At 43.4% G+C, this 12,965-nt stretch overlaps 1 protein-coding gene across 1 annotated transcript in view; it reads left to right on the top strand.

Moving 5' to 3' along the window:
• The window catches only part of LOC138607697 (cytosolic carboxypeptidase 6-like), a 285,563-nt gene that overhangs the window by 148,077 nt on the left and 124,521 nt on the right, over nucleotides 1-12,965 (top strand). The window contains exon 5 of the mRNA XM_069680335.1: nucleotides 5,792-6,008. Coding sequence (XP_069536436.1) covers nucleotides 5,792-6,008 — 217 coding nt within the window. The remainder of the gene's footprint in view (nucleotides 1-5,791; nucleotides 6,009-12,965) is intronic.

Here is a 12,965-nt window from a genome sequence, read left to right as displayed (position 1 = left end):
AGGCTCCAAGATTTATGACTGCTTTCAGAATTTAATGGAAATAACTTCTTATGTCTGCTGTATAATCTGAACTCAGGTGAAGCACGGTGGCTGTGATTTGATATTGACCGGCGTCGTTCGGCAAACTCACCTTGTATTGTATCATATCAAATATATCATATTTTATTGTACCGTATAGTATCATATTTTATTGTACCGTATAGTATCATATTTTATTGTATCGTATCGTATTCTATTGTATCATATATTTTATCATATCGTATCATCGTTTATCGTAGCGTATCATTTATTATCATATCATATTTTATCTTATCATATCGTATTGTGTCGCGTTACAGACTTTGTGATTACTTAATCTAGATTAATTGGATTTATCAATACTTTTCGTGACAGGCATCGCAACACATATAGACTTATTTAGCCTCCATTACCCTATTTCTAGTATAATCTATTATTATTCTCCACTTAAATGTGGTCTTAATTTACAAACTACTATCTTTTCACCCTGTTTGCACTCATTTATCGACCACTGATGGTGACGTTGCTGAACTGTTTTATCATCTGCTTCCGCCATGTTCACGAAGGTAATGTGGATGGTCGTTTGCTCAGTGACACGAGGTCAGGGGGCATAATGTAGTGCGATTAATCTGTGTAATTTCTTTTCCTTGATATATTAAATGAAATGTGGGTGTTATCTTGACAGCACTACTGTTAAAACATCCAGCCTACACAACACAACATTAACACAGTTGTGTTTTGGCCCCCTGGAGCCAATATTCACACTTTTTAGCTCCTTTTTGGTCTTCACCAACTCCTGTGGAAAAATACGTCTTCCTTTATTTTTTCCATAATTAATTAAAGTTAACATGTTATTTTGACAGCCCAACTTTTAACAGCTTATTACAAAGCAGAATAAAAAGCAGAGTTTTGTTCCTGACCTGAGACACCTGCTAACGGCCTGTTGTTTCCACAGGTGTGCAACTCTCAGTTATATTGCCCCCTGCAAAACCTTACTGCTGCTAGCTGGAGACCCTAGCAGTAGCATTAATCCTGGTTATTTTACATCATCAGCCCTGGTCATAATACACAAAAGCACAGTGCGGCAGGAAGTTGGGATTAGCCTCTTAAAAATGATGAAAATTAATGCAAGTTTCTCCTCCACTTGAGAGCCCAAAACAGAATCTATGACTTGCTCCTGCACGCCTGATGCTCCTTCATCACTGGTTGTGCCACTTTGTCCAAATTAAATGACACGCTCTCTAAAAAAAGCCCCCATTGTCATAAATATACTATACCACCACACACAATATACAGCAGACCAACCGAATTACATAGAAAGCACAGGTTGCCTAGTAACAGTGTATTCAGAAAGCTTTGTTGCAACTCGATTTGCATCCAAAAAAGAAAGATGGACGCCTCAAGAATATTTATCCCATCATGTTTACACGCACATGGACTCACTTCCCCACACATGAATACACATATCCACACATTTGATGCTCCTGAGGATGTTTCCTGCTTCAGTTAGTATGCAAAACAACATCAACACAGGGCCGTGTTTTAAAAACAATGAGCCTATCTAACATCTGGCATTGTTTTAGAGAGCCAGGAAATATTGCCTCTTCAATTATTGGCGTAGTAACACATGGGGAGTAAAGAAATATGTCATTCAATGTGAAATGTTTGCCAAAAGGACTAACTATTTGTCTTAAATGAGCGGGCGGGGATCTGTGGAGCCCGACAGCTGCACGGGCATACTGGAAGACATTTAACCTTCGTAACAGTTGACAGAGGAACGTTTGACAAGCTGGAAGAGACAGTGTGATAGAAAATAAACAGAGTGGATCAGCGTGTGTGTGTGTGTGTGTGCGTCCAGGCCTCGTGAGTTTTGTCCTGTATGTTCTCTCCTTTGTCTGTGAGAGTGCTCAGAGCGGCCGTGATTGGCGTGTCCTCTACGCTTGATTGATTTGAAAATATAGACAAGATGTCGCCCATATGAAAGCTACCAATTTATAAGCCTTCATCTCGAAACTTCAGAGAGACGCCGGTGCCATCAAAATCAGAGCGGGAGTTTGTAGCTACCGTTCGGTTCAGAGGTAGAAGCAAAGTGACACCTCGCTAAAGGCTGCCTGCTAGCTCTGTGAAACCTTCTCCCTTTTTCTTCTCCTCGTCTCTTTATGTCCCTCCGTTTCTCTCTGACTTTGTCTCTTTACTTCCTCTGTTTGTCCGCCTTTGTCTCCGTCTTTGTCTGAGGTCTCTGTATTTCTGTCTCTTTATTCTGTGAGGCCGCGATGAGACACTCCGCCAGTTAACTTGTCCCACAGCTCGGCGTCAAAGGAATGACCTTGATGTAGCTCGCATACGGTCTGAGTTAGCTGCCTCCTGTCTGTGTGTGACTCTTTGCATATTCCTGTTTGTGTGTCTGTGTCTCTGTAATCACTGAATTGTAAAACCACGTGTGAGCGCGTTATCATCCGGGGGAAGCGTCTCCATTTTTTACCCCCCCTTATCCCACACGGTGATAATTCTGTTTGGGAGCGACGGCACTGTACCACGTCAAGAGATGGGCAGGGGGAGAGGCACAGGGAGGCACCATTTAGATAAAACAAATTGCCAGCTGCCGAGCAGGAGCAGCCACCGCTTTGAAAAAAAAACCCAAAGGGACTGTGTGCATAAGTGTGTGTGTGCTGAGGATTTTGTGCATTTTCATATGTGTGTGTGTGTGTTACTGTCGTTCCTAAAGCAGGTGCAGCCTCTTTCTTAACTTGAACTTCAGGCCTTCCAGGCAGTCGCAGCGCTATTTTCTCCCACCTATAACTATAATGCTGTGATGGGACAAGCAGCAGTAATTAAAATCAATAGCCAGGACTTTTCCAGTCTCCGGCAAGGTCACACGTTGCCCGGTAGAGACAAGGAGAAGGAGAAACGGAGAGAGAAGTGGGATTGCATTGATGGGGTGAGCCAAACAGGGAAATATGTAAAGAGGTGAGGTGTCATCTTATTTTAATTAACCTGCACCTCGGAGGCCTGGCACTACGGTAGCGCACCAGTGTGTGTGTGTGTGTGGGTGTCATGTGGAGGTTTATTTTGTCCTTGCTGGTCACTTTTATTCACAGTATGCTGCACTTCAAACCCATGCTGTTTTAAGAACTTTATTCATACCAACTTTTTTTCCTAGATGAACCATTTTTCTTGTTTTTTTTGTCTTCATCTTCTCCGCTCAGCTTTACAAGGCTGTAAGACAAGGCGGCTAAGCCGGCTCCAGAGGGGAGGCTGGGTGTGGTAAAGCTAGCCACTGGCTGCATTAGTATTCTGCTGAGATAGCCACATGCAGATACATTCCCCCTTCTCCTCCTCTGAAGGAATTATCAGCCCTGCCTCTCTCTCCCTCCTTCGCCTCTGTCTGCGCGAGGCCGAGTGATTTAGCTTTTTGTTTTACTAGCTACCTGCAGGGACATCTTAAAGTGTTTGAAAATGCATGCAAGTGTGTTCACCATGCATTTCTATGCAAGTCTCACGCCCAACCTGATGTATAAGGTGTCTGAGCAAACACATAAAACTCTCATGTGTCTCCCTTCCGTCCTTCCTCTTCAGAGGTGAGTCACAGAGAGAAGTTCACTCTGTCAGAGTAAGCGCAGAGCAGTCTGTCCTGTTTGTTGATTACCGGGTCCTGTTCCTATCACAGCCCCGATAGCATCTCCATCTGATCTGTTGCCATAGCTCAGTAGCCAGCCCCGTCATCACACAGCCGCGGTGCTGCTAGCCGCCGCCGCTTCCCGTATATCTCCGTATCAGGCCCAGATCTGCCATCGCCCTGCTTTCTCATCTTCTTCTTATCTCCTTATTCCACCTTCCTCCCTGCTCCCAACACCCCAAAACTCGTCACTCACCGCCCTCATCTTCCTCATCCTTTTATCCTCCTCCTCTCAGAGCGTCTGCCAGAGCTCATACGGCAGCACTGCCATGCTTGGTCTTCCTCGCCCTAAACTGACAAGGTGGAGTCATTGAGTGACAGGACAAGGCGTGAGAGACAGGAGAAAAGAGAAAGTGGAGAAAGAGGAAGAGAGAAAGGAGGCAAATACAGTCACTTGCATGCAAACGACATCCTTCAGACCGTGTCGCAGTGGCGAGAGCTAAACGAGGAAAGAGAGGAAGACAAAGATAGACAGGTGAAGAGAGTGGAAAGAAAACATGTCGAGTAAGCAGAGAAGTTCTGTGGACTGCAGCAGTACTGTCCTGAAACACATCGATCGTCCAGGAGGTGCATGGATCCGTCAGCTCTATTTCACCGCAGGCCCAGCATGCAACATGCAACATGCAGTCAGCAAAGTACACAACCTAAAAGATACTTGTGATACTCGCAGACAGAAAACAAAATTCTCCAGTTGTTCGAACTCTCCAGAGGTCAAAAGGTCAGCTCACTTTTAAATGTTTGAAAACCAGGTAAAGAGAAAAGCAAGGGCCTGACAAATAAGCACTCCCATTCTTAGCTCACATAAGGATATCAGAATTGATCACCATGTTATGTCAGCAATCTTTGAATGAAGCCCTGTGATTGACTGGTGATCAGCTCTCACCCAATGACAGCTGGGATCGGCGCCAGTCCCTCTGGGAACAGGATAAGCTGTATACATAATGTTAGGATTGATGGATCTTTGAGTGATGACATCTGCGATTTGTCATTCAAAACATTTTGTTGACTTTTTGTTGTGTTTTTAGGGTGATTTCAGTTTTGAAAGGACACAAACAAGAGTAGTTGAATAAGATGAGGATGCACAGCACTTCTGAAAGAGAAAATAAAGTCATTTTGTCTTTGAATTAATCGAGTTTGTTGACAAATGTCTCCTTTTCATCTGATTTCATTGTTTTGCTCTTCACATTAATTTTCATCCTAATCTGTCAGTTACGTTTAGTTGTCAGTGCGTCCTAAATTTGTCTTACATGATAATTGGCTATTTCTGTTCATATGACAAATCTAGGATCATAAAGTAGTGATTAATGAGACATTTGTTTGTACAAATTAGCTTCAATTTCAACAAAAAACATTTAGTTTTATGGATAATCTATCTAAAGAATTGTTGAGTTTGCATTGACCTTACAAAAAAACCCTTCTATTTGTGTCTTTTCCTCATAATAGAGGACTTCTCAAGCTGTCTCAAAATCTCTGGGAGATGAAGAACTGTCAAGTTGATGCAACTCCTGCATAGATTTCTAAGCTTTCAATGTAAAACTCACAGTTCCTTATGTTTGTAATCTTTTGCACTTTTTTTTTTGCTTCTCTTTGCTGTTGTTGTTCCTCATATCTCCACCTTATAAAGTTTCATCCCTTCACCTTTGACCCTGAAACCTTTAAGGTGGGATATTATGCTCATTTCAAGCTTCATATTTCACTCTGTGATACCTGTGCCGTTGAGCAGAGTGGTAGACTGGGCTGCTGCGTGGGCGTGTCCTTGAACTGTGCCAGGGGGCAGGAAGTTCTGCTGTGTCTCCGGCAGATGCCCAAATATAGTTCCTCCACTTTGTGACATCACAAAGTGAAACGTCTGGAGAAGTCTTTTTGAAAGCAACCATTCACAGCAGCCTGCAGCCTAAGACTTTTTTTTAGCAGGGGATTACTCCAACAAACTTTCACCTACAGATTTGAAACTTCACCCACATTTAGTCTGGACATCCAACATTGTAACATTATATATATATATGTCTTAAAATGTGAAACAGCATAATACCCCCTCTTTAAATTTAAAGAGCTGTCCTTTAAATAACCAAAAATGTTTGTATTTTTTTGTTGCAGGCAGAGACTTCCAGCCAAAAACGTGTACTACTACCGCTGCCCTGATCACCGGCGCAACTATGTCATGTCCTTCGCCTTCTGCTTCGACCGAGAGGACGACGTCTACCAGTTTGCCTACTGCTACCCCTACACCTACTCCAGGCTGCAGCACTACCTGGCCAGCCTGGAGCGCAGGAACCTGCCCTACCTGCAGAGGGAGCAGCTGGGCCTCAGTGTGGTGAGTAGTGCAGAAGAAAGCGTATGCGTGAGGTGGAAGTGGGTATGGCTGGAGCAGAGAGGTTGAATGCTAGTGGAGATTAGGTGTGGAGGGTTGAGTGTGTGTGTGTGTGTGTCCGGAATAAGGAGACCCAGATTGGTAACTTACGTGTGCCTGCCGGTCATAACTTCAGCCTCTCATGTTATTATTAGGATTGTTGCACTCTGAGATGACGGACTGTAAGCCTCTGGCTGCATGTGTGTGCCTGTTTGTGTGTGTGTGTGTAAATGGCTCTGTGTGTAATCAGCAGAGCTCTCACCTCGGCAGTAGGAGCGAGTGTATCATACACGCTGCCTCCAGTCTTGTCTGCTCTTATCAAATAATTGTAGGAGAAAAACTCATTAGAAATGCTTGAGAGATTACGACTTTTTCTTCTGTCGTCCAACATTTGTCAGAGAAACGCTCGCTGCAAGGGAGGCACCATGAAAGTGCAGGTATTTGAAAGGAGCACCTGACCGTTAAATAACTCAAATTTAAACACAGCAGCATGAAACCACTGACGATATGCTCAAATACAATATAAAAAAAACCTTTATACCTTTATAAATGAAAATTCTGTTGACATAAAAAAAGACGTTTTTCAGATTCTAAGGTTTTTTCTGAGGTTTTATTTTCCATGCAAATTCAATAGTTAAAAGAAGAATGAAAACATAATTCACCTGTATAAAATGACTTAAAATTTCAGTTTTCAGTTCAAACCTGTGCTTACATATGCCCATGTTTTACAGACCTGTACATATTTAACTTCCCGGTATTTTAGTAATTCTCAATATGCCATTGAAGCACCACCAACAGATCACTTTTTGCTCCACCAACACAACTCGTTCCACAACTGAACTAAAACTGGACTTATGTTGCCAAGCAACTCAAATATTCTCCTGCACTCTGTGTCTACTGGACTCCCTAAAAACACTATATTTCACCCAGATGGGCGTGGCTTTAAAGGATGTGACAGTCCACACGTCGGCGAGCTCCGTGACTGTCAGTCGTCTCAGCGCTAACTGTTAGCAAGCTAAGTTTACGTTAACAGGTTTCCTTTAAAACAAGCTTCACGTGCAGAGCGCTTAGTAACATTTGCCCCATGGGGCTATAAAGCATGAAGTTACCAGAGTCTATTAACGTGGGTTAAATTCTATAACCACATCGTCAGCAGTTTGTCAATAAATTGAAAGTGAATCACACCTTATGCATGTACATGGAAGCTAACTGCCCTGTAAGCTCATTTGAGCTGGGCATCTATTGATGCAAGATACTACATTGATATCAGAGTACAGACCCCCCCATCTGACTATATTTTTGTTGTTGGACATAATTTAGTCTATCTAAATGTCAATAAATTTTAGCACTATTTAGTTGTTGATATAGCAGTCAGGTAGAAGTCATTAGAAAATCTGCAGGGAATTCTTGTCACTGTTGTAGCCATGCCAGCAGCACAACGAGCTGCCTCCTGCCTCCTGTAGGTTTAATCTTTGAGTTAAAGCAGAGATTAGGTTAATACACAAGTTTTTAGGGGTGTCGATTTAACTCAGTGGTTAAATCGTGCGTCCCATACAGAGGCTACGGTCCACGATGGGGTGGCCCTGGGTTTGACTCCCACCCTTGGCCCTTCTTGACCTGTCCCTTCTCCTTCAATAAAGGCATGAAAGGCCCAAAACAAAAACAATAAACAAACAAACCAAAATCATTTTTTTAGGTTATGGTTTTGCAAGCCTATCCGAAAACTGACGAGCCGAGCCGAATGCAAGCCGACAAGAACGCACATCAGGCACACAACACTCTGTGTGACGCAGGATGTAAGGCACCGCCCCCGGGGTGAAATACTGTGTTTTTAGAGAGTCCCCTGTGTCTACAGGTAACCACAGATCAGCTGTTTTCTATCATGTACATTTATCTGTAGGTTTTAATTTATCATCAGCCAGTGATATAAGAGTCTGCTGTGTGATTCATAGGTACCAGCTTGGTCAATGTAGACGTACACGGTCTGCTGTAATGTCAATTAACAGTATTCATAACACCTGGCTCAGGCGGAGTGAAAAGTCCCAGTGATGTTCTCTGTATCAGCACTCATGGAATGCCTCTTATCCAATCAGATTACTTGGTCGGAACTAGACTAGACTTTAACAGGCCGTATTTTATACTCCCAGTTTTTAGTGTTAGTTATGTGTCTGACTTTAATCAATGTTTAAATATTCTATTTTTAAACATATACTTAAGTTACTAGCAGCCTTTTTTCTACTTCTCTTGTACTATAAAATCCTGACAGCCAAATTAATAAAGATCACGTCAAAGTGACATATGAAATACAGTACAAAGTACAAAGGTTAAAGACAGGAGGTAAAGGGCCAGTGTGTCTCCATCTGTACTGCTGCTGTGTTGTGTGTAACATAGTGTAAATAAGCTTTACAAGTCTGCCTGTGCAGCACACAATTCCTGCTTTATTTTAAGCCACATCATTTGTCTGAGAGAAGAGGAGGGGACCAGAGAAAGGACAGACTCGTTGGTTTGGCTCTCAGAGTCAGTATTAGTATTCATAGTCATAGAGAGGTTTTATGGCCGTATTTTTCTCTTTATGTTCTCTGGGCCTGGGTGGCAGACAGCCCAGCCCCACCCTCTCATATCTCTCTTTCTCTGTCTGCTCTCTCTCTCTCTAGCTGTTCCCTGTCTCTATCTCATGCACATATGCAACCACACACACACACACACACACACACAGAGAAACACACACACACATACAGGTCAGAGAGCAAGGGATGAGAAGGGATGAGGAGAGCTTTCTAGCTGCATCAAAGTTTAAAGACGGATTGCCGCCGTTTCCAAGGCGGAGTCTTTGCAGGGACACCACAATAGCTTTAACCTTCTAATGGGTACAGTTATCTCATGAGGATGGAAATACGAGCCAGGGCCATTTGCTCTGGCATTCTTCTATCTTGCTGACTAATTTGTTTTCCGTAATGTATTCCTGTGAACAAAATCGCTGCTATCCAGCCTGCACTGCTCCTCTCAGATACTGTAAAAAGGCTGGCTTGTTTAATTTTTTCCGCCAGCTCTCTTCATCATTATAATTGAGGTAGTGTTTACTGATTTATAAGGCAGGTATTTTTTTTTATTTTTATCAATCTTACTCAACCCCAAGATTCACAAAAGCAGAGTGGATTGAGTTTATTTGAGAGAGGAAGACAGAGGACGGAAACACAGAGAGAGATGTAACAGGATGAATGAAAAGGGCAGACAGGCGGATCTGAATACCATTTTCAGATCAGCCTCTCAATTCTTCAGTCGTTTAAATCCACTCAATCCCCCTGCCAATCGAGACTTGACAATAAGAGTTGAATTCTGTTCAGGAAGCTAACTCTAAACTGTACTTAATGCTGCAGCTCCACTACAGAACAAACAACACCAAGATACTACTTTTTAGATTTGCCCATGGCTGATTTTTAAGAAGTCCTGAGGGCCAAAACATCATCCAACACTTTTATTTCCCACTCCTTATATTTGCTTATTTCCTTGAAGCACTTAATGGCCTGGAGCAAGGCTTTATTTCTGTATAACTGTGCCATTATCAACCTGCACATAGTGTGAGGTCCTCAGGCAAATCACCTGTTAGTGTGTTCTCATGTCAAGGCATAAGACTACAGGTGACAGAGCTTCTGCTGTGAGGGCACGTCAACTCTGGGGCAACCAGTCGGACAAACTCAGATTTGCTAAATTGGTATCCTCTTTTTAATCATCTCTAAAAGGATTATTCACTTTGTGTTGGGGAGTTTGTTAATGCTACGGCTAGCTGGACTGCCAAGCTGTCTCTACAGCCTGGCTCTGTAAGCTGGTTACAAAATCCAACCTACTTTATATACCACAATGTTTTCTGTTAGTTTAACTGGTACCAAAGTTTCACGAGAAGTTATTAGCCAGACTGTGTCTTTACTGGGGGCAGTTGGCAGGCAATAAGTGGAGACTCCAGGATGTTTTTTCTTCTTATTCTTCTTAATTATTTGTAGACAGGTATACTGTGTAGCCCCGCAGGTGAGTTGGCAATGTCATTGCCAAACATAGAAGACATTTGGAGAGTACCAGCAGCAGCAGGCGTACCGGACCAGCTCTTGGTTAACATTTTGTAATTGTGGTACATTTCTTACTTAAATGGGGCGACGCCTGCGAGCTAGTTCAGGCAGGCAACTCCAGCTGCACTGATTTCACACTTGACATGCGTCATTCACCACAATCACCTGATAAACACTTCCTCCCAATTTGGCGCTCTATTTAATCTGCAGGATGTCCGGTCTCTCCCTCTGCTCTGTCATTGCCACCGCTGCCCTGCGACCAGTACTGCGCTCATACTTTCAGCCCCACCACCACCCCAGCATCCACCTGCAGGCTCTGGCTATAGGATGTAAGATATTATCTCATCAATCCTCAAGTTTCTGTATGTAAAATAAATCAGCGAGGAGTGAAAAGGTCGGAGCGTATGGACGCATAACACAAGCTGTGTTCTGCTGCTGCAATAAACATTTCAAACTATGACAAACCTGAGTTGTCTGACTGAACTTTAAGTACTAGTCATAACTTAAGTACATTCAGTAAATCACTCTAGGTTGATTTTTGGATTAGCTTCACACGGGACACAAACAGTGGACTCCCAGCTTGAAGCCTTGTGTTTGTTTTAGGCCATCCATCCACCCGACCTCCACCCCTCGCTTTCTTTATCAGTCTTTATACTACGTTAACTGATTTCTTCCCTCGCTCCTGGCATAATTACTGCGGCCACCAGAGGTTGTGGCCTTGTAATAAACATAATTATCTCTCGTAATTAGCTGTACATACAACCTGAGGACAGTTTGAGATATGCTGCAACCAAATAAGGCTAACTGTTTCCCCTGTTTCCAGTCTTTGTGCTACGTTAACTAGCTCCTGGCTGTAGCCTTATATTTAACAGACGTATAAGAAAGTGGTTCAAATATTGTCCTTTCACTCTCTGCATGAGAATAAACCGACTTTGTAGAATGCTGAACCTTTGCTTTAATTCCTATTATTGCAAAAGGCAGTTTTTAACCTTGTGAAAACAGAGGCTCTTGAAACACACCTTTCCACGAACACACACACACATCGCCAGCAAAGAAAAATATAAGAAGCATTTCTCCTCCTCCCCAGAGGAGAGGGGTTTGGATTCTTCCTGTCCCTGCTCTGCTGGGTTCGTGGCCCCCGTGTCTGCTCCTCTAGTCCCTGTCTCTCTGAACATTTTCTTTGTAGACCATCCTGACAGTATCTGAGCAAACCTCTCTCTCTCTCTCTCCCCCCTGAGGCACCCGTGTCCACAGAGACACAGGGAAAGAGACAACACTCGTTTGACCTGCTACAATGCTAACAAGCCTCTTTGAAAAGATGCCTACTGCTTCCTCCTTTCAAACTATCTCCTCATCTCTGTGTGCTCCTCGAGTGTCCCCCAGCCATCAGGGATTGAAAAGCACCCTATTTGCCCACCTTGCCTGTTGACAAAGCTTTTTTTTCTTCCTTCTCACCAGTAGGCAGTGTCTGCCCTGGAGTTGCGGAGGCAGCATTTTGAGTTTTCCTTCTGCTGGCCCCGCTGGGAGGGCAGGGCGATGACACTATTAGTCACCTCTGACACAGCACAGCCTCGGCCTGCGGACCAGATGGAAGGGAAGTGTAAATGAGAGACCTCAGGGTGCCCGAGTGGACAGGCCACTGACCAACCTTAAGGTTGTCTCAAACGTAGCCTGCGTGCAACTTAAAAGCACTGAATCCTTGCTTTCTGTTATTTGTTCTGTTCACACACCCACATCAAGTAAAAGTATTGATCTACGAATCACAGCGCAGGGATGTCACATCCACTCAGTTCTCGTTTTTTTCTTTTGAAATCTCACAAATCAAAGCCAGATTATGATAGATCGCTGGTGCTGTGTTGTAGAGAGGCAGTAGCCACTGTCAGCTGCAGTGACTTAACATTACTTAGACTGTTGTGATTGAATTTTAGACCTAATCCTGTCTGCTATCAGTGTTCAGGTACCATGTCTGGGTGGGAGTGGAGTCTCCAAGAACAAGTTTTTTTTTATGTCCGTGTCTCCAGCAAAAGGCGGGGAGTGGAGTTGAGTGGGCACTGCAGCTATATCTGCCTGGCTGCCTCTCTCTCTCTCTCTCTCTCTCTCTCCTTATCTCTGTGTTTGTACACTGTGTGCCAAGATCCAATCAATAGCCACTCCAGCCGTGGAGAGAGGAGAAGGTCAGCAGCCACACTGGAGGAGCCGGGCCAGGGAAGCTGATGGAGACACAGGAAACATTGGGAACACATTCAGGCACATCTCTGATCTCTTGCTAATGAGGGAAACTCTTCATTTACATAGTGCATTTTATTATATAGCTATATATTTAGCTCTTTGTCAGACATATAGAAAAAATAGGTAAAGAGAGAGATATACTGATATCTATGTATGTGATAAGGAGTCAGTTTGGCCTTTAATCTTGTTCTTTTTAAAATGTAATAGGCAGGACTTCCCCCTAAAATCACCAAAGAAGAGCATGAGTCGGCTTTTGTTTTGTCAGCCGAATCCCTGCATTTTTAGCTGGGCAACTGTTCACAGAGAAAAGAAGAAGTCGCAGTCTGTAAACTTTAACTGAGTCTCAGAGTTCACATGAAATTTTACTCTGAGCCAAATTATCCAAAGAGGCCTCCTCCTCTCCAAAACAAACAGACCCGGAGTGATTCATATCTCTAAAAACACTTAATGAAGCAGTTTAATGCTACACATCAGTGTCTCTTAGACAATATTTGCAAGAGCTATAGCTCCCACTAGCTTAACTTAAATCCTTCTTTCGGTAAAATGTAAGCTGTGTCTTAATTCTGGGCCTGCGTCCTTCGAAGGATGCGGTCTGCAGAGGACAGGTTATTCGTAGCCTGCGTAGGCGGAA

This window comes from Semicossyphus pulcher, unplaced genomic scaffold (genome assembly GCF_022749685.1).
Source record: "Semicossyphus pulcher isolate SPU_LCO1_2020_fin unplaced genomic scaffold, fSemPul1.0.p SCAF_4, whole genome shotgun sequence".
Classification (NCBI taxonomy): domain Eukaryota; kingdom Metazoa; phylum Chordata; class Actinopteri; order Labriformes; family Labridae; genus Semicossyphus; species Semicossyphus pulcher.
The sequence above is the reverse complement of the archived record's forward strand: the minus strand, read 5'-3'. Positions and strand labels throughout refer to the sequence as shown.